At 32.1% G+C, this 23,364-nt stretch overlaps 1 protein-coding gene across 1 annotated transcript; it reads left to right on the forward strand.

The window, feature by feature from the left end:
* Window positions 1-429: 429 nt before the first annotated feature.
* On the forward strand, window positions 430-21,357 carry LOC110894294. The gene is made up of 25 exons (XM_022141498.2): window positions 430-568; window positions 702-883; window positions 1,315-1,535; window positions 9,313-9,409; window positions 9,532-9,633; window positions 10,085-10,144; window positions 10,221-10,299; window positions 10,438-10,585; window positions 10,775-10,898; window positions 11,052-11,232; window positions 15,745-15,773; window positions 15,937-16,085; window positions 16,387-16,489; window positions 18,456-18,551; window positions 18,627-18,652; window positions 18,742-18,856; window positions 18,999-19,061; window positions 19,145-19,204; window positions 19,301-19,462; window positions 19,590-19,663; window positions 19,762-19,855; window positions 20,127-20,263; window positions 20,355-20,438; window positions 20,531-20,636; window positions 21,068-21,357. The coding sequence occupies exons 2-25, from the start codon at window positions 710-712 to the stop codon at window positions 21,095-21,097; spliced, it is 2,514 nt and encodes an 837-aa protein (XP_021997190.1). The 5' UTR covers window positions 430-568; window positions 702-709; the 3' UTR covers window positions 21,098-21,357.
* The last annotated feature ends 2,007 nt before the right edge of the window (window positions 21,358-23,364 follow it).

The raw sequence follows: 23,364 nt of genomic DNA on the forward strand, positions 1-23,364 counted from the left end.
AACCACAAAAACGCATACATGTACCGTTACCAATATTCTTTGGTCAGTCTTGGTTTGGTTTGATCCGATAGCAACACAATATCTATTTTTAATAAATTTTATATCGTAATTTAAAAAAAATAAACGCGCCGAGGTAAATTTTTAAAAAAGATTGATGTACACAATTTATTAGAAAAAAATCAAATTATCTGATGAGTAAAATATTATTATAAAAAATCAAAATAACTACTAAAAATATTGAATTAGGTAACTCTCAAACAATATATAAAAATATTGATTACTAAAACTTTCAATTAATATGTATAATTTATCTATCCAGTATCCACGCATATCCATTCAATTTCAATACTATCCTACTGTTGATAAGCTCCTACCTAAATAGTTATATAGGAGTAATGTTGTAGTAAAAGGAATACCTAACATATTTATAGTATTGTTGAGAGTTGGCTTACGTACGTTCTCTATATAAATGTCTTGCATTATCCTCTTTCAGTAGGCAACCACTCGAGGAATCCAAAGTGAATTGAATTTGCCCTTGTTCTTTTTAATCAAGGATATTTGAGGTTCTGTAAGTTGTCTAAAATTGAACCACCTGTTTTCAAATTCATAACAAACTCACAAAATACAACTTTTTTGTTTATAAACTTAATTTGTTTTCATTGGGTCACTTGCTACACTTGATCCATAATTTCTCACTACAGGAATAAAGATGAAAGTGGCAGTTGTTGGTGCGGGTATAAGCGGGTTGGTATCCGCATACGTTTTGGCAAAGTCAGGTGCCGAAGTGATACTATACGAGAAGCAGGGTCACCTTGGTGGTCATGCAAAGACCGTGCTGGTTGATGGCATCGATCTGGACCTGGGATTCATGGTCTTCAATGGGGTAACTATGCATTCCTCTATGTTATTAGTATTATTATTATTATTATTCATCGAGCTACAATACTTCATATGCTATTTAGTTTTACTCATCATTGTCATAAAGCAAAAGACTCAATCCGTACATACCGTATTATAGTAACAACTAACTAGTAGGTATCTGTTTTATATGCTAAAACACATTTGTAGTTGAATAATAATCATCATATATTATGCATTAATAAATTACTTAAAAAGTTAATTATATGTATTGTGGATGGTCCATGTAGTTTATATATATACTTAGATTATGGATTTGATACACATTTTTCAGAAATTATACCTTTAGACTTGTGTGTTTGATAAAAAGTCACATACTTGGTCCCCGACGACAAATGAGGTTATATTTTTTTTGTTAACTAACAAAAATACTTTAAATGATGGATAAATATGCAGGTGACATCTCCCAACATGATGGAGCTGTTTCAGACACTTGAAGTTGATATGGAGGATTCTGATATGTCATTCTCAGTGAGCTTAGACGATGGTCATGGCTATGAATGGGGCACTAGAAATGGTTTGTCAAGTTTGTTTTCACAAAAGAAGAATCTACTGAATCCTCGCTTTTGGAACATGATGTTCTGGGAAGTAACCAAGTTTAAATCTGACGCTTTCAGGTAACTAAGTTTAAGGATAAACCAAGCAAGCCCTTTATCCTCCCAATATCTTTTAAGGTTGAACGTAGTGGGGCGGTATAGCCCACCATAGCGCCGCTATGGCGCCGGGCACACCATCCCCCTGGGCGCTATGTTTCAAAAATTGGGGGAGGGCGCCAGATTTTTCGCGGCGTTACCTTTTGTTTGGTTAATCATTTGGCCAATCAAAAAATAGAAGAGTTTTTTATATTAATTAATAAAACTTAAAATTATTAAATAGGTAATGATAGGTAGGGGCTTTATGACTACGGCCTCAAATTGCATAACGCCCCATAAAGCCCCTTGCTGACGTGGCACGACACGTGTCGCATAATGCCCCCAAAAGGGCGTTATAACTACACATGGCCTAAGAATTACCCAAAAAACTGCTTGGTAAAAATATTGAGAATAATACTATAAAAAAACCTTCAAAAGACATTTTCAAGAACTCATAACCTCAACCTAAGTTATTTTTTTGATCAAGTTAAGCTATTTAAAATACATTTTTTTGTTCTATGTTTAGTATAAAGCAAGTAAAAGCAATTCAATATTATAAAAATTAAAAGAAAACTGAATTAAAGTTGACAATTTGTTGAAACTAGTATTATTTATCCACGCTTCACGATATGGACTCAAGTTAGTTGTTTATACCGACCTTCGCAATTAATATTTATAACAGTGAGATTCTCCCGTGCTATGTGAATGGCAAAAAGTCATGATATACTCAAATGAGTATCAATATTTATTTTACGTCACTGAGAACCATTAAAAAAGAATATAGTATTGGTTTCAATAACACTGGCGGCACTCACTAAAGCGTGTGATATAAAAAAACGCTCTATACCAAATATGACTATGTTTTTAATATTGTATTGGATTTTCAAGAAACAAATATTAAATACAACCACATATTATTATTTCTTTGGAGAACTTAACTCGTATTATTAGTCGATTAAATATCATTGAAACAGAAAAACAACTAACAACCGTCGAGTCTTGTAATGTTAAGTTGTTTGCTTCATTTTCACATATGGTTGTGACATGAACATGTAGATCTAAATCCGGATCTTGAATTATATGAGTTTGTTGTTCTCGAAAAAAAATTAAGAAAAAGCCAAAATCACAAATTGGAATATAATAATTATGTGAGGAGTTAAGTCTATGGCGTGATTACATGAAATATGGTGAAGGTGTTTGTTTAAGAGAGTCAGTGTGTGAGAGAGAGAGTTAGATGTGTGAAAGAGAGTTAAAGTGTGTGCAAGATACACTTGTACGATGTGCATCAAATGTACATTTTATGAGCAGTGTCACTTTGTGAGTAGGTGTAAAGTAGCCATTTAAGAGTATTCACATTCAATCCATCAAATTATACATACATTCCACTAAAAAATAACCCCTATGTCAATATATTTTCAATAAAAACAAATATTGTTTCTCTCTCCTTTTCAATTAAATAATATTATCATTACATTTTTCTCTCTCCTGCACTCACAACCACTTTCAATATATATTAAAAAAATTATAGTGGGTGAACAGTGTCCCCTCAAATATACAGATGAACAGTAACATTTTCTCTCTCCTCCACTCACAACCACTTTTTATACCCTTTATAATATAAAAACACCCTCACATATTTTGATGGATAGAATGTGAATGCTCTAATATATATATATATATATATATATATATATATATATATAGAATTGCGCTAAAATAAGAACCACCTCGAGTTGTAAGAACCGCGAGAACTTTTTGATCCGGGCCTTGGTGGACCAAATTTTTTTTTCAGAAACGTAGATGCATGTATAAAAACAACATTTGTAAAAAAAATTCAAAAAAAAAAATGTCGTGGGTGTAGTTTTGAGCAACACAAGTTTGTGTTTACAGGACCCGTAAATTTTCCGACCAGATTTACGGGCCCCGTAAACACAAACTTGTGGCGCTCAAAACTACACACACGACATTTTTTTTTGAATTTTTTTTTTACAAATGGTGTTTATATACATGCATCTACGTCCATGAAAAAAAAATTTGGTCCACCGCGCCCCCTACGGTGTAGTTCTCACGGTTCTTACAACTCGAGGTGGTTCTCATTTTAGCATTCCCATATATATATATATATATATATATATATATATATATATATATATATATATATATGAGAGAGTTTAAATAAGAACGCTAAATATTGCAAGAACCGTGAGAACAAATAAAAAAATCGCAAGAACCTGGTCAAAAACAATTGGGATTTTTACATATTTCCCCCTCCTAAGCCTCCTTATTACGTATTTCCCCAAACCAAAAAATCAATTACATATTTCCCCTCCCTAACTCATATATATTACATATTTCCCCTTTTCATTTAAATGACTCTTATTTATGACTATTTTGCCCTTAATGACTTATTAAATGAGTATTTACATATTTCCCCATTCTAATATGTAAAATCAATTACATATTTACCCCGATTATGTAGTATCACCCCAATTCTTCTACTTAATTGCAGAAGTTCTGTCGGGAATGTAACAATTATTAGTGTGCATTTAAGTTAGGGGTGTTGAATGGGTCCTATTCATGGGTTGAACCCCCCGAACATGACACAAACCCATAAACGTGCCACACGCATGAACCCATATACGAAAAGACTTGCTGTGGGTTGACAAAAACATGACCCGTTTAACCAAAAATTATTGTATATTAATACTCTAAAACTACAGATTTACAATAAAATATACAATGTTAAAAAAATTAAAACTAAAAGTAATGGAATGATACTGATTTAAAAATCAAATTAAAAAAACAAAATAAGAATTCATATTAAGAAATTCATATCATCTTCCAATTTATACAGATTTAAAAATCAAATTAAAAAAACAAAAGCTTAACAGCAACGTGATGAACAGATTTAAAAATCATCCATTATCAATTAAAAAATAAGAATTCATATTAAGAAATCATATGTGTGATGAACAAATATTAACAGCAACGTGACTTTTTGGTGGGGGAGAAGAAATCATTATCGAATTTTCTAACATACCTGAACAAGATGAATAGCAGTGTCTTTTTGGTGGGGGAGAAGAAACGGTCTTTTTGTTGTGTAGGGTTTCTTTTGATTATATAACTGGGATATACACTAATGAGTTTATTTGAGGGTAGTTGGGTAATTTCTCAAAAAAAGGGGAAATATGTAATTGATTTTATGGTTTGGGGAAATACGTAATAAGGAGGCTTAGGAGGGGGAAATATGTAAAAATCCCAAAACAATTTAAATTGAAAATTTTCTTTTTTACATTTATCATTATTATTCGAATACAACATTAGAAATTAAGTTTACACTTTGAACTATACATGTATTCGTAAATAAAAAAAATTTACAAATGTGTAAGTTTGTCATATACACATGTGTAAATTTATTGTACTTACACATGTCTAAACAAATTATTAAGAGTGATTTTGAGAGGAACGATGAATTATTTGAAGACTAAAATCCTTTTTAATGTTGTAATTTATTTATAATGAATTTGTATTTAAAAAAATGATTTTGATTGGGTTTTTTATTCGTTCTCACGGTTCTCGCAATGTATAGCGTTCTCAAGGTAACCCTGTCATATATATATAGGTAGAGGATCCTGTACAAAGTGGAACTTTTGTGAGAAGTGTGAGAAATAATTTGGGAATGACAAGTGTCCTTTATCCTAATTAATTCAAAAGGGTATATTAGTAATTTGACATTCTTATCATTTAATTGATTTCCAATATAACTGCCAACAAAAAAATTGGCGATGAGTTTTTATAGGGATTGAATCGAATTTTGAATTAGGAGAAATTTTAGGAAACATATTTGTTTTTACGATTTTATACATCTGATTATTTTATCTTCTTCATCATCTTTTAATCGCAACATCTTTTAATCATACATTATTCATGGCGTGGTATTTTAAACATCTGGATACGTTGTTCATGGCGTGGTGTTTTAAACATCTGGATACATTGTTCATGGCGTGGTGTTTAAAACATCTGGAGACATTGACTATGGTGTTTTATCTGGAGACATTGTTCATGGCGTGGTGTTTTAAACATCTGGAGACATTGTTCATGGCGTGGTGTTTTAAACATCTGGAGACATTGACTATGATTCAAGTCATGGTGTTTTATCTGACTTGAATTCCAGATAAAACACCATGACTTGAATCATACTCAATGTTTTCAGATGTTTTAAAACACCACGCCATGAATAATGTCTCCAGATGTTTAAAACACCACGCCATGAACAATGTCTCCAAATAAAACACCATGACTTGAATCATAGTCATGGTGTTTTAAAATCTGGGAAGTTTTGTATTGAATCATAGTCATGTTTTGTATTGAACAATGTCTCCAGATAAAACACTATGATTCAAGTCATGGTGTTTTCTGGATTCCAGATAAAACACACCATGACTTGAATCGTAGTCAATTTATCCAGATGTTTTAAAACACCACGCCATGAATCTGATTACATTTCTTCTAAACGTAAAGCACCACGCTTTGAATGTTATATAAAACAATGAGGCTTCCGATTTAGATCTTGGTTATTAATTCCGATATTTAAGGAAAAAGGAGTGAATGTAGGTGTTTTTGGTTGTGTAGGATACGGTTACCATATTTGAAACATTGAAAAAGACACTATTGCCCTTCAATTTTACATAAGGTCCCTCTAATTAAAACACAATTTACATTTTTATACCCTATTGATCCCAACCATTAGATCAAATATCCAATGGTTTAAAACACTTCTTACCCTTCTCACATTTTAAACACTTTTTACGATATCCCTACCCTATATATATATATATATATATGAGAAAAGTGTGGATATTGATAAGTAAATTTATGTTCAACTATAAAATTTTAAGAGATGTTTTGTATACAGTCGGGCCACACTCAGTTTTATTAACATTTTGAGTTGCAACAGGTTAAATACATATATCACGTAGATGGTAATACAATGAGTTGCAATAAGTAAAAAACGTAACTTATATTAAATGCATATATAAACCTACAAAAAGTAACTTAATACACAATGATTTGGATCACACCCTTTCAAAGACATAATGGCTTGGATCAGTGGCGGATTCAACCAGTTTTTTCACTGGGTTCCTTTTACCAAATCATACAAGGTTTACACTAATTTTTTACAAATCATACAAAGTTTACACTAAAAAAAACGTTTTTTTTTCCAAATCGACTGGGTTCCTGGGAACCCGTAAAACCCTTCTACATCCGCCCTTGGCTTGGATCACACCCCTTTAAAAAGTCACAACCCTTCAAACTACTTTTATATATATCACACCCTTACAAAAAGTCACAACCCTTCATATATTTACAAAAAGTCACAACCCATCACACTCCTTCAAAAAGTCACAATCTTTCAAACTACTTTTATGTACATCACCCCTTAGAAAAAGTCACGACCCTTCAAACTACTTTTAAATATTTCATACCCCTTACCAACTTGAGGTTTGTACCCCATTCGTTTAAAAGTCGCGTTGGTTAAAAATTCTATGGGTAAGTTTCTACCTCTTCGTTTAAAAGTCGCGTCGATAATTTGAATATGTAGATTTTGTTCAACAAAATCTAATTTGGTGAATATTTAGATTTAAAGTCATATTATGATTACAATTTGCAACACAATATAACCAATGTAAATAGCATTTGCGTTAAGTTCACACAAAATATAACCAACGTAAATCACATTATATACAATAAGTTCTTACGTATCTTCCTCCTCAAGAACATACGTTTTATTTGAATATTTATATTTAAAGTCACATTATATATGGTAACGACTCAACACCCTTCAATTTATTCACACACCCTATGAGTAATATCGCATCGATTCATGTCGTAACCCTGTTCTTTCAAACCATCGCAACTACTCTACTCACCGAAGGGGTATTATAATTACCAACTTTCAAACCCACCACTTCAAAACTAATCACCCCACCGCTTCAAAAATAAAATACCCTATTAAATATTAAAGCTTCAAAAATAAAATACCCTATTAAATATTAAATAATTGGATACATTAAAACGGTTATGCATTCTATATTATCACGTTTTGTGTAATAAATATTAAATTGAATAAATATATCAAAACCCAAACGGTGTGCTTAATAATTAATCGTCGCAAAAATCGGGTTCGGGTGTTCGACCACCGTTTCACGGATTTGCTTTTTTTTTTTCTCTTCAATTTTTAATTTGCAAAGTCCCATTTTGCATAACCGATATGCCATTAAGAAACTTATATATACTTTGATTTTAGGATTTATTTATTTTGTGTTTGTTTTTCTTTCTTTTTTATTTAATATTTTGAACTTAACTATAGAAAGTCTAATATTTAAACTTAATTATTGAAATACTAACTTTAATATTTTAAACTTAATTTTATAATAATTATGCCGTGTTTAATTTTTTAGCATTTTGATATGGCTTTATTTCGCTAGGTAAAATACCAGTATACAAGTCAAACGAACCTTGCAAAATTTTTGCATCCCCAGCATGCGTGACTCGATTTTAAAATTTGGTTGGGAAGGTTTTGGACTTAAATTTAACTAAAACCAAACCAAAACCAAAATTTCAGTTTTAATAGGTTTAGGAAACCGGTTGTTTTCAGGTTTTTGGATACGAGTTGGTTTTTCGTTTTACTTTTAAACTTGAATTATGTTTAAGCTTGATTTGGGATTCTGAAAAAATTGGCTACATATAAACGGTTTAGTCTTTTAGCCTACCAAACCGGGGTCAGAAATGTTCGTTTCAAATTTATGACTGCAAAATTGGGTCATTTTCCAAAACACTTTATATTTGAAAGTATAATGCTTTAGTGTGGTGTTATGGGCCTAGAATCAAGGAAAAATAAAAGAATGTTTTACATAAAGTTAAGAATTTCGGTATCTCATATTATAGGTGTATTAAACACATTCCTAATCAGGACACCGCTGCAACGCGCGAGTCAACGTCAACTCGTAACTAGTAGTAATACAATGGTCATGTCAACCGTTTTTTTGTAAAATTACTTCTAGGGAAAATGGTCATGACATACTTCCGGGGAAAACATTTATAATTAAACTGATAAAACATCACTTAAAATTCAGTGTTACATGAAATATATAGAAAACATATGCCCTGTCTGTTTGCATCCGAATGGAATCAATCAGAGGTTGGCGCTGATTAGGTCAGAGGTTTTGGTGTTTAGTTCGACATCTGAATGCGGATTTCAAGCTCTTAACAATTTAGTTTTGAGGAGTCGTTGAACCATTCAGAGGAGTGGACCCTCTTATTCACCAAACAGGACCATAGACTATAATGTTAACTAAAAATTTAGAGTAAATTACAAAATTTGTTATTTATTTATATACTATATACCCCTTTGCACACTTCTTTCCACGTTGCGTCCTTATTATATAACTGCAACATGTTTGTTAAAAGAAATCCAACTATAAACTGGTATATGTTTGTCACGCTAAGTCGCTAAGATTTTTTTTTTAATAAAAATGAGTCTTATTTTGGAATTATGCGAGGTTGCATTAATGTAGTGAGATTATAAACATAGATGTTAAAAAGGAGCCAATATTTTCATCACTTTAATGTACATACAAAGATGTTAAACCTTACCCTTCATGTCTGCTTAATATAAACTTAATTTGATAGTTAATTGTTATCGAACATTTATCAAAACCAGCTAGCAGCGAACATATATCTAATAATATAAGTAATACAGGTACCTGGAAGACAACCAAGATACTAGTCACCTAGAAACATTGCAAGGCTTCATCAAGTCACATGGTTACTCTGAATTATTCCAAAAGGCTTATCTTGTGAGAAAACTTCAAACTCCATTATCCAACATTCTTCAAAAAGCTTATAACCTCCTAACATATATATATATATATATATATATATATATATATATATATATATATATATATATATACCACAGGTACCAATGTGCTATTCAATTTGGCCTTACCCTGCGGAACAAATTCTAAGTTTCTCTGCATTTTTAGTTCTCTCAACCCTTCAGAGACAACACATGCTTCAGGTACAACTCTTCTCAAAAACAATTTAGTAGCATAATAAGGCGTATGTAATTAAAAGAAGGTTAAGTAAGTAATAAAGAGACAGTAATACTACTTTAATGAACCCTCAATACCATTCCAGTTGATTATGAGAAACCTTGTGAACCTAAATAGTATGTTTTGTATTTCATGGATGATCAAACATACATGTTCCCATGTCTGTATACATACACACACACATATATAGACATACAGATGTTCAATATAAAAGGAAGAGTAAGTAGAAAAGTGCAAGAAACGAATAACCATGAAATGTATACATAACACGTACTGTATATGTTACTTCCTCTCCCATTTTCTATCACTCTTCCGTTAAATCAACACAATAATGCGCATAAATGTCTTCCGTTAAATCTACACAATAATGCATGAAGAAAAAAGTTATATAAAGCTTACTTATGCATCTTTTATCAGGTTTTTGGTCGCCCTCAATGGCTTACCGTCAGAAGTTGTTCACATACTTTTGTTACAAAGGTGAACTTTTTATTTTCCCTCTATCTGTTTCAATGTTAGACCATCCTAACTATATATATGTTGGAATGAATGACAGGTCAAAGAGAATCTGGATTGTAAAGGCTGCAAAATAAGAATAGGCTGCTCAGTTCAATCCGTGTCAAAACTTGATAGTGGTAAATAATTGCTTTAATTATCTAGAGGAATGTTCTTGCTATCTAAATTCCTCTCATTGCGTGTCTCCTAATGGTACTAAAGAATGTCCACAGTAAATACTAGTTAAATCATGATTGAACGTTACAAAATACGAACAGGTTGGGTAATAAGCTGTGAAGATGGCTCTCAAGAAAGGTGTAATGGATGCATAATAGCCACACATGCGCCAGATGCTCTCACATTGCTAGGAGAACAAGCTTCATATGAAGAAAAAAGAATACTCGGCGCTTTTAATTATGTCTATAGGTATGCTCACCTTCTTGTTTTAAAATGTATAATTTCCTATTTACCTAATGTGCTCAGCGCCTTTAATTATGTACCTACAAGTTGCACTTAATTAAATTCTTTCATATTAATGTACACAACAGTTCTACTTCTCATGATACCATTTTATTGATGATTAGAAATGCAGACTAATTAAAGTCTTATTTGCAGTGATATGTTTCTACATCATGACGCAAAATTAATGCCCCGAAACCAAACAGCATGGAGCGCATGGAACTTCCGTGAAACAGTGGCTAACAAAGCATGCTTAACTTACTGGCTCAATGCGATCCAGGTACATATGATGCCATCTTATACTTTATGATTAGTTCATCTATTTAATTACCAAGATGGTGTAGAACCTGTGTGAATGCCTTATGCCTACTTCATTTTAAGTGCATTTGTGATCTAGTGCAACAACCCTTTAGTTATTTATATGAAAATGCAGAACAATGATGACAAGGGACTACCTTTTCTTGTTACAATTAACCCGCCTCAAACTCCAGAGAGTACGGTACTTAAGTGGTCAACTGGATATCCAGTTCCATCGCTTGCTGCATCAAAGGCTTCACTTGAGCTTCATGCCATTCAAGGAAAGAGAAACATTGTGTTTTGTGGAGCTTACCAAGGTATTCTTACTTATGCAACCAACCTACATTTTTTACCAACAAATTAAATGTCATGTAAGTCTTACCTATTAATGCAGCCATGTTACATTGTTACATTCTGTTACCACTTTATCCAATATTTTACCTATTTAGAATGTGGCAGGTTACCCTATGCCCATTGGAAATTTAAATGCTGATGTGTAAGTAGTAATGACACATAAAAAAAACGATAATAAGGCTCTCACTATTCTCACACCCCTAAAATCTTATTTTCATACTCCTACATTTATACGGGCCGTATAAGTGATTGTTGCACAAAAAAATGTCAAAGAATGTTTTTTGTCCATGTATACAGCTGTATAACATTATACGACCCGTATAGAATGTTATACGACCTAATATTTTCTCTACGTATATGAGCCGTATAACATTATACGACCCAATATTTGTAATGTCAAATTAGTATATACGGGCGTATAAGGTGTGAAATTAAGATTTTGGGATGTGGCATTATTAAGATCCATTTCATATATATTGTTGATGTGAGTAAAGAACCATGCCTGGTGAAAACAAAATAATTATAACTTTGATATTTGGTATAATAGTTTCTGTTGAATTAATTAAAAATAGAGTTAATTACACAGATGGACCTGTGGTTTATAGCTAGTTTCATCTTTGGGTACTAACTTTTTTTAACAGGTTTAGCTTTTATGGTTTTAATTTTGTAACAACTTTGGGTACTAACATCAAAATTAGTTTATTTTATCAATATAATGACTAAAATACCCTTCCATTTTTTTAATTTAATCAATGTAACACCTTTGGGTACTAACACCTAATTTTATTTAAGATTAAATCAATTTTACAAATAATTTTGAATTAAAATTATTTTTGTATATAACAATTTTTAAATGTTTTAACTAGCTATATGTTTTGAAAAGGTAATTATCAAATAAACTAGATATAATATACTAGTAGATTATTACTATGTGTGTTACATGAACATGTTTATGAAAAAAAAATGAAGAATCATATATAAAATATAAATTACGTGCGTAATCATATATTTATATGTAGATTAAATGTCAATAACAGTCACCATAATTGAAATTATTTGGTGGAAAATAACTAGCTTGGTTTCTCAAATCTAACAAGGAAGAAAATGTTGGTTTCGTATGATTATAATATACAACCCATACTTTATAAACATATATTTTTAGATTTGATATAAATAAGGAGTTTAATAATTTCATATTTTTTAGATGTAATTCTGCATATTCGACCAACTTATTTAAATGTTGAGTATGGTTTGTATGTTATGATCATACGAAAACATTTTAAAATTGTTATATACAAAAATAATTTTAATTCAAAATTCTTTGTAAAATTCATTTAAACTTAAATAAAATTAGGTGTTAGTACCCAAAAGTGTTGTATTGATAAAATTAAAGAAAATTGAAGGGTATTTTAGTCATTATATTGATAAAATTAACTAATTTTGGTGTTAGTACCCAAAGGTGTTACAAAATTGAAACTATAAAACCTAAATCTGTTAAAAAAATTAATACCTAAATATGAAACTAACTATAAACCACAAGATCCATCTGTGTAATTAACTCTTAAAAATAAATAAAATAAAAGAAAATAGTAAGCCGACTAAATTGAATTAAGTAAGAAATGCACAAATTAATAAAGCTTCCTTTAATCTTCCATTTATTATTATTATTATTATTATTATTATTATTATTATTAAACTTTTTAATTGATAGAAAAAGAAAAAAAATGCCTATGTTTGAAATCAAAGGTACCGGCTTTTTACGGCCACAAATGAATACCTATTTCCTTTCTATCATCTTCCTCTCGAGTGGCTTTAACAATTCTATTTCACATTCTCCTTCTATTTATCTACTCTTCATTCGAAAAAAAAAAAAAAAACTATTTCACATTCTCCTTCTATTTAAGTACTCTTCATTAATTCATTTCAACTTCAACTTCGTAGTGGTAAGTCACTTGATTTCTTTTTTAGAGGTTCCAAGTTCAACTCTTACTGGCATCACTTCGAAGAACTTTGGTGGTATCAATGAAATTCAGAACTAGGCCTATATGGAGATCGCTAGTTCGAAACCGAGTCGAACCGGGTTTTACTGCAGAGGGCCTTCGGGCGGAGGTTTTCCCTAGAACTGGTGGCTTCGTAGCTTGGGTATGCATCCAACTCTGACCGTTATGGATGAGGGGATGAATTTGCTCGATTGAGGGCATCCCAGGATGCTTATCCAGTGATTTAGTTGGACGTTAAAAAAAAAAACCCTTTCAATATTAATAATCTGCTCAAAGTTTTTTTTTTTCAATTTAAGAAAGTTTTTTTTTAAATTTAATGGCATCAAATTATAAATGAGGTCGTGACTGTATGGTGAGCTTGTGGCCACATGTGACGTCAGTATACGACAGAAAAGTGGCATGATCCAAAAAAAAAAAAAGGAAGAGTGAGATACGACGTGTAAGAGTAGCGTCATTAAACACGTGGCACACTTTTTTATTATTATTTTATATCAAAAATTATATAAAATCTATTAATATTTTTTTAAAATAGCATTAATAATAATAATAATAATAATATAATAATAATAATAATAATAATAATAATAATAATAATAAAAATTACATAATTTAACTAAAAAAGTTACATAATTAAAAAAAGTACATAATTGAAAAAAAGAAACCTAAGAAACCGAAACTTAAATAAAAATAACCGAAACTAAGTACCATATTCTGTCTTTATTTCTTCTTTCATTTTCTCTCGTACATTTCCCTCTCTTCGTCTTCAAGGTGATCGAGTGATTTCATATCCGACTTTCTTTCCTTTCGTTCGTTCGTAAATCTCGGGAGCTTTTATCTTCTGGGTGTTTCTTCCTTGTTAGATGTTATTGACGATAGCTATTTGATCTTTGATGCCGGCCAAAGCGGGGCTTCTTTCATCACTCATAGTGTATGATTTTTGCGCCCACTTTTTTGATTTATCTCTTCCAGTTGGGCATTCGGCTTCAAGATTATCGTCGCTTAAGTTGATCTCAAACTCGGTACGAGCATCAGAGCGATTAGTAGAGGAACAACTTTTAGGCCTTTTGACGACGATTGTCCCGCTAAAGGTACTCGTGCCCATTTTGGGGAGTTTTTCACAATATCCCAACGATGAATAAATTTAAAGGGAGCCCTTTCTTTCCTTATGAATACAAGGCCATCGTACGTGTCAACAAGTCGCGTCCCGTTTCGCTACTTTTTGGGTTGTTCATTAGGTTATTGTAGTGGCCGTTGAAGGTGGTTATGGCGGTATTTATTTCAAGCCACTTTGATGAGAGACTATCATTTTTCCGATAGTAATCTTGTCCCAAGATTTGTGATAACGGTCGTTTATTCGGTTCCAAAAATCGTCACTATGTTGGTTGTATTTATTAAAAATATATATATTATAATTGTAAGATGTTTTTTTACAATAAATATAAAATAAATTATACTTGGAACAGAATTCTTCAAAATTGAAAGCCAAGCTTTCGTCAACACCAACTCTTCGTCATTTGTCCATAGATAAACGCGAAGTTCCTCTTTTGCTTTTTCCTTAAAAGTCCCGCCTAGGCTCCGAGTACTCCCTGAATACTCCCTACAAGGTAGGCTGCCAAGGCACAAGTACTGTTCTCCCAGACCAATTACACCCCGGGTAATCTCCGCCTAAGACGAGTACTTCCCGAGTACTCCCGAATCCGACTAGGGAGCGCCTAGCAACTTTTGCAACCATGTTTTATGGTTTCGTTTTTTTCGCATAGAGGATTCGGGTGTAGGTTGAGTTTCCGGTACCGATTCAAGCGGTTGTTGTTCTTGCATTTGTGGTGGAAACATAAAAGGTAGGTTCGTGAGAAGATGGGGGCATGCCAATATGTTCGGATCGTGATAACGGGGTTGGTTCAGTTGAGGTGTTTGAGGCGAAGTAGTGTTCGATACTTCGCCCACACCATAGGGGTTGTTTGGATTGAAGTTGCGGTTCTGTGGATGCATTATTTCTTTTTAAAAACCAGAAAGATTTTATAAAGTCTAGAGTTTGGTAGATGAGATAAGATAAAAAATAGTGGAAAAGGTTGAGTTTTTTTTTTATATATGTGAGTTAATATTTTTTTATTGAAAATCCTTTTTTTAAATGTGTCGTCGTTGGGGTCCAATGGCTATAACCCTCAACAATTGCCCAAAGCCACGTCGACACCACCTTTGCTGCCACGTGGGTGGAAAATATGCCTGCCCAACAACAACGCTGCCTTCCATGCCGTTGCCGGGGTGGAGTGTCCGGTGTGGAAAGACCTAAACGCTACAAAACCACGTCCACACCGTGTGTTCTTATGTAATCTTTTGAGTATATAGAATTTTACCTACTTTTCATTAATAATTGGATTTTACCTACTTTTCATTAATAATTTTATCTCACTGTTATTTCATGCTTCCGGTGTGCATCACATAAGCTCCATGCTAACTCATACTTGATTCTTATAGGTTATGGACTACATGAGGATGGAGTTAAGGTAACATACTTTGTTAATGAAACCTTACTGAAAAATTTTATATCAATATATCTTGTGGAGAGTTTGTTTAAGGTTCCATATTGCATTAACTAAAGGGAACAGTGACTCATCATGCATGAAAAACATTAATACACATCTCACGTCAATTTTTATGTTGTTGCAGGCCGGCATTGTTGCAGCAAACATAATGCTGAATAAGAGTTATGATATTCTCAACAACCCTAATCTAATGGTACTCTCTTCGATGGAAGCTGGTGCACGGTCGTTGATTGTTAAGTTTCTTCAAAATTACATTACCCTTGGAACTTTAATGTGAGTCATACTTTATTACATACATTAACTTCGTGTGACCAATTTTCTTTCAAAACTAAAGTAAGGTGCACAAGTATAAACAAGATGAGAAACTAGATCAAACTAGTGCACCCAATTAAAAATAATAATATATACACAAAAAAATAAGGTTAGATTGAACCTCGAGTGATTGATTTCTTGATGAAGGAACTCTCAAAAATCAATCACCTTATATTCGGAGAGAAATTCAGGAACTGCTCATTTGACCCCAAACATTAGCCTCTTGTCTAAAATCAAAATCATTTCACTTTAATTTGTACAGTTTAATCGAAGAAGGAGGTACAGTGTTCAAGTTTGAAGGGAGCAAAAAGGAAAGTTCTTTAAAAGTTCATTTAAAAGTTCACAACCCCCAATTTTATTGGAAGGTAAGTGCTCTAAATTTGCTTTTGGCCATCTCTTACAATGTATGGTATTCAGTAGTAGAATCATATCCTTCCTCATTTCTAAAACTAAATTATTACAAGAACAAAAGCGAACAATTCTAAATAACTTATACTTTAATTAATTATCGATATATTTTCAATTGTTTGTTTCCTACATTTGTATGTGTATACCATATGATAAACAAACATCAAACTAATTTTTCCATAAGTTTTTTTTTACATTTGTATTTTTACAAATACATTACTTACACTTGGGTAGGTAATTTAACCTAGGTTATATAATTAGTGAAAGTTTCTCAATTTTTGTGGAATTCCAAATTGGGAAACAACAAATATTATAATTACAACATGCTATAGTTCTTAAGATTGATAAAAATGAATGATTCATTTTCTTCAGCGTGTTCTCGCAATATATAGTGTTCTACATAGATCCTTCCCATATATATATATATATATATATATATATATATATATATATATATATATATATATATATATATATATATATGGCCGGTTAACATATAAAACCACCTTATCCTATGATGCGTAAGTGGGCATCTCAACCGCACATCTGATCTAGTCTGGGATTTGAATGGAATGCAATGCCATAATCGTAATTAACTTTGCGTAATTATGCACGTTATTTGCAAAATTACGCATGGGTTGGGTTTAACCTAATTACACACATTATTTGGATAATTACTTACATTAATCTACTGGTCGCATATATTCAAACGTTAAGAGCCATTTGATTTTTACAACTTTATCTATCTATATATAGGTCAATTATAATTATAATGAGAAACCCCTATGAATTCAAAAAACTCATGAAACTCAATGGGTAGACCAAAACTTGCCACGTGTTACACCTTTTTCGGAATCTGACAAGTTACAGTTTTGTGTCAGGAGGAGAGAGAGAGAGAGAGACAATATATGTTACACCTTCACATATTTACATTATATTTAACTTCACATGTTACACCTTTTTTTTGTTTTCAACCGCAGATTTTCAGCTTCTATGAAGTGTAACATCCTCGAACTTATAGTTTACGACCTTTCTAAATTTTTAGTATATGAAAAAAATATTTTACATGTTTTACAGAAAGATTATAGTGTAACAAATTCAACTGTTACTCGTTTTTTGTGTCAGACTATCTTGAGAGAGAGGATCTGAAAAAGTTGTTAAACCTTTTTGCAGACTGTAACATAATTATGCAAAAACAGGTTTTGTAATAAGACAATATCCACTATAGATTAACCAGATGAATGGTGGAGATAGGTTTTTCAAGTTTCTTGAACTCATATGGGTTTTCTCTATATCCTCCCCCATATATATATATATATATATATATATATATATATATATATATATGGTAGGGATCCTAAGAGAAGTCTATCATATTTGAGAAACTTGAGAAGTATTCTGGACCACACATTTTCCTAAGCTTTTCTTAGTATACACATATGTATAGTTTAAAATCAACTATATACATATATGTATATTGTCTAATCTTTAAGTATACACATGCGTGTATAGTCAATTTTAAATTATACATATGCGTATATTACGAAAACCGTAAAGAAAATATGTGGTCCAGAATGCTTCTCAAGTTTCTCAATTAGCCTAGTGCTTCTCACACGATCCTAACCCTATATATATATATATATATATATATATATATATAATATCCCGATTCGAAAAAGAGAAAGAAATAATAGAAAAAGGATAAAGATATGAATGGAGGATAAGATGTGTGAGTTTTTTCAAAATGAGAGTTAAGTTTAGAACAATATGATTTTTAGTTAAATTATAGTGTTTTAGATGAGAAACCTATGATGAGTGCTATAGTACCTTTTCAAGATCTTTTATATTTTACTCTCTTACAATGTTAGTACATTTTTAATGTCAACACTTGGATAAATATATTGTCATGCTTTAAACTTGTAGCTTCTCACAAAAGGTGGTTTAGGTCTTGCTGAGGCCTATATAAACGGAGACTTCTCCGTCATTGATAAAAATGATCGTGTTCTGAACTTGTTAACGGTACGTTTTTTGGTTGATATCCAATTGTAGTTCCTTAATTTTGATGAATCTTTACTGATTTTCTCATGACTGCAGCTTTTGACCCCAAGATTTAGGGAAAGGTAATTAGAGATTCCATAAACATATATGAGTGTCACATGTTGCAAAGTTAATATTTATTCACAATATCATATGTTGTGTTTGGCTTTAGGAAATGGTGGACACCAATATTTCAAATAGCAACTGCAAAGTATTTCTATCATCAAGTTATGAGGAAAAATACTATTACTCAAGCTCGCAATAACATTTCTGCCCATTATGATCTGGTATGTGAAAGTTTTAATATCATCTTGAATGAATACCTTTTTCTACTTATATGGATATTTGTCATGACATAATTTACATTCTTCATACACCTCGTTTTGACTCTTATATCATCTAATATATTGTCTTTACATGTTTTTTCAGAGTAATGAACACTTTTCTCTCTTCTTGGATGAGACCATGACATACTCATGTGCAATATTCAAGGTATGGATTTCAAAGATCATACTGTTCCTTGTTTGGTGGGTAAGTAATTAATATATACTTTCTGAATGTAATACTTCCAATAGAGCGAGGATGAAGACTTGAAAACCGCACAATTGAGAAAATTACATTCCTTGATTGAGAAGGTGATTATTTGCATATTTCTACTAAAACGAGTGTATATGTTTCAATTTTTTCTCTAAGCAACATTGTGCTTAAATGTTTCTTTGAAATCTATCTAGGCAAGAGTTGAAAAACACCATCAAGTTCTTGACATAGGATGTGGTTGGGGGAGTTTAGCTATTGAACTAGTCAAACAAACTGGATGCAAATACACCGGAATCACCCTCTCGAAAGAGCAAATTAAATATGCAGAAAGTAAAGTGAAAGAAGCCAATCTACAGGTAATCAAGTGCTTATAAGATGCCAATGAAGGCAAAGATTAACATTACATGCATGTCAATTTTCAATCTAGTACTATCTTTGTGTTCCTCCTATGAGTTCTATTTCTTAATACGATTAATTGTTCAGGATCGGATCAAATTTCTACTACGTGACTATAGGCAGATACCTGACACTTTCAAATACGACAGGATAATAAGTTGGTGAGTTAGGGCATTTTCTTTTTCATGACAATGTTACTACTTATGACGCATATGGTTAGCGTTTCCTCGTAATCTAAGCAAGAACTGTCAATTTTCAGTGAAGCGATAGAGCATTTTGGCCATGAATACTATGAAGAGTTTTTTAGATGTTGTGAATCCGCATTGGCAGAGGATGGGATTTTTGTACTACAGGTATCTTAGTTCCATCGAATATTAAATTATTAAAACATCAAGCATGTTCTCCCCAGAAGTAGAAAACAACCAGTAGGGAGGGGCTCAAGTTGGAGTTCATGTCACAATCTTAACGGAGAAAGCAGATGAATTGAGATGTGGTTTAAAAATTTGGTTAATTAACTAATACAATTTCGTTTCTCTTATTGTCATTCTTGTGCTTTTATAATTTTTACATAATTTTAAGCATATATTTATCAACTTTCCATTAAAATCTGTGGATCTTGTTTAGACAATAGCAGTTCAAGACAGTAGGTATGACATGTTCAGGAAGAAACGAGACTTTATTAAGGAATACATATTTCCAGGAGGCAACCTGCCTTCACTCAGCAGATTAACATCAGCCATGGCTGCGTCGTCTAGATTATGGTAAGAGTGTCTGCGAGATCTCGGTGTTACATTAGTAGTTCTTTATTATGACTCTTATATTTAATATCTTATAAAATGCTTCAAATTGTAGTGTGGATCATGTGGAACAGTTAGAAAGACATAATTATTACCAAACACTCAGATGCTGGAGATCTAACTTTATGAAAAACCAAAGGTATAATATAATAAGATAATACAATTTTTCAACTATTGTTTCAACTCAGGAATTCTATCATTTGGTTGGTTATTTATATTTATTGCTCCCAGCAAAATCCTTGCTTTGGGCTTCAACCAAGATTTCATCCGTACTTGGGAGTACTATTTTGACTATTGTGCTGTTGGCTTTAAGATTGGATTTATTATGGACTATCAGGTATTTCTTTGCATATTTTCTACACTCTAACCATCAAAATCATCATTCTTTTTTCATTTCTAAAAGAAAATTCAGTTAAAACATATACCCAATAGACACAAGTTTTAAGTAAAAACTGTGAGAGACTCTTAAAACGTGTAGATGTACATGTTATACATGAACGAATAGTCATCACTTTCTCTCTCTCTCGCTATATGTAGTGAGTATTGAGTACTACGTTTTATTTCTTTCGGTTCTCTAAATAAACTTGGTTGAATGTGCTCATATATAGATATAGAAAAAAGACATGCTTATTCAACTAGAAATGATTGTTATCTAGTTTGACGGTTGCTATGGAATTATGGAGTCACATTTCTGCATTGGATAGACAATTATCGTCCATACAAAATACATATATATTATAATACATTGTGTTATATTGTTGACTGAAGGTTGTGTACTCGCGGCCTGGAAAACGTTAATGCCACACATGGAGATCCTTACAAGGCTACATCTTTATGCGGTGAACTCCCGTGGTGATAACGGCTACAACAACATCCTCATACGTGGGTTTACCAAGTTTTATGTTTTATCATTTGAATAAAGTCTTTCGACATTGTGTTAAGAATCTAGCTTGTTTTACAGATTTCGTTGTTGCTTGTGTTCCTGTTTGTTTATCTATTCAAAACTTAAATGTGTGTTGTTTTAATTCTGAAATTACATAATAAGAAAATTGAGTAAAGTTGTTTGCTCTATACCTATGTTCTTTATCAAACACAGGATGTCCTTTAAGCCTCCAATTGGGAAAACTTTAATTAACTAGTTCTATGCCCGTCCGGTGGATAGGTATCTTAAGGTCATGATGACATAAATGTTTATTTCATTTGAATTGTAACACAAAAACATTATTTGTATAAAAACCAAAAGTGTGTGAAATGTTTTTGTGACATCCTGTACTTTCAGGTTAACACCGTTAACCGTCTCCGTTAAATCTTTATGATTTCATACACACAATTATATAATACGTGCTATTATAATTAACGTGCAAGTTATAACACAACATATAGTTACGCACACACATTCAAAGTTAACGTATTAACTTATGTACAAATGGTAAAGTTTGAACACACGAGCGACTTGTCTCGTCATAACGCAAAGTTAAATTAGAATAACTTTCTAAATAAGTTACAATGTTGTAACTTGAGGGACTTAGTATGTAACTTTTATAAAATTACCTCACAAATTCGAAATATATCACCCCCTCACAAATCCGGGCATCCCCTCCCTTATTCACAAATTCGGAATTTCCCTCCCTCCTCTCATAAATTCAGAACCTCCCCTCCTTTCACAAACTCGGACTCCATAACCTTCTCTTAAACTCGGAAACTAGTTACACCCAAAAACTAAATTCGAAACTTATATATTGTTATACAAATTTGGAAAAATCCACACTGACCATATATATATTGCATGCAAACCCTAATCATAACAGTTTCTGCGAACTATCTTTCTCTCTGGAACAGCGACTGCAATCTCCAACCTTCAATCCTCTTGTTCTTTTCAAGCTTTCTTGATTTCCATTGCTTCTGGTAATCCATTTCCATCTTGTCATAGCGTTTATCTGTGTTTTTTTTGTATCTTTATTTGAAAACATGGATCTTGAATGCTAGGGTCTTATGTAGATAACAAGTTTTAATTGTTCATAAATATTTCTAGATTGTATGATTTGTATGTGTGTATGTATGCATGCTAGGGTTTTGATATGTAACATGAACTTGATGATCTTGATGATAAACTGATCTACATATTGATATGCATGCAATAATGGTCGAAAAAACATGATAGTATGTTCATAAATACATTTTTATAAAGATTAGGTTTAAAATAGTTTATGCGCAGAATTTTATATCAACTTGTATGGGTTGTAACTTGATCAAAATACAACAAAAACATGTGATTCTTGAGTCTAAAACGAAGTACAATGAAATAACTTTCAAACCCAAGTGGAATTATAAGTTTTCGATAAGTTTAGGTCAGTCAAAAGATTAAAACGGAAATACAAGTGCAGGCTGTGTTTTTCTGCAGAAATTGTCGCCTATTACGAGAGTCATAACTTGGTCTATGAGTTGAGTTAGTATTTGAATTTTTTACAGTAGATTGTTCTAGAAGGTGATCAAATCCGCCAACTGGAACTTCGTCAATCGGTGTAGGTCCATTATCGGATCCGAAAGCTCAGGTCCTAATCTGATTAACTAGTCATAACACGTGCGGAATCCATGTTTAGATTAGCAACAATATTAACAAGATTCACTTTTAATCATCGTTTCATTTACATGTTTAACGTGTACAAGATCCTACAAACAGTTGGACAAGGCTATGCTGTCCAAGTTACAAAACGTTACAACTGAACTAGCCTGCACTCCTATTTCTAGACATAGAGTTACCTCCGTGCGAAGCTAAGTTACCTTCGTACGAAGGTAATATGCTATCTTTGTACGAAGTGAACTTTCACTTCCTGCGAAGTAGACATTACACACATGAAATCTAACATGTTTGTTCCTGTTATAGACTCGATATCATTCGATGCCGTAGGCGACAAACATATGCATCAACAATCGGATCCACGAGAATTTTTATATTAATGAAACTGTAAACTGTCGACATAATGTGACGAAATTTCCCTTTATGTGTTAAATGATTTTTCTATGAATAATTAGACCTTGAGAAAATTTCACAAACCTTTATGGAT

Source organism: Helianthus annuus, chromosome 12 (genome assembly GCF_002127325.2).
Source record: "Helianthus annuus cultivar XRQ/B chromosome 12, HanXRQr2.0-SUNRISE, whole genome shotgun sequence".
In the NCBI taxonomy this organism is placed as follows: domain Eukaryota; kingdom Viridiplantae; phylum Streptophyta; class Magnoliopsida; order Asterales; family Asteraceae; genus Helianthus; species Helianthus annuus.

Excerpts from the sequence above, each read along its gene's own strand:
- LOC110894294 (XM_022141498.2), top strand. The coding sequence starts at position 710 with ATGAAAGTGGCAGTTGTTGGTGCGGGTATAAGCGGGTTGGTATCCGCA. Across the intron at positions 9,634-10,084 it reads AGAGACAACACATGCTTCAG|GTTTTTGGTCGCCCTCAATG; the intron begins GTACAACTCTTC and ends ATCTTTTATCAG. Across the intron at positions 19,062-19,144 it reads ACTCATGTGCAATATTCAAG|AGCGAGGATGAAGACTTGAA; the intron begins GTATGGATTTCA and ends TACTTCCAATAG.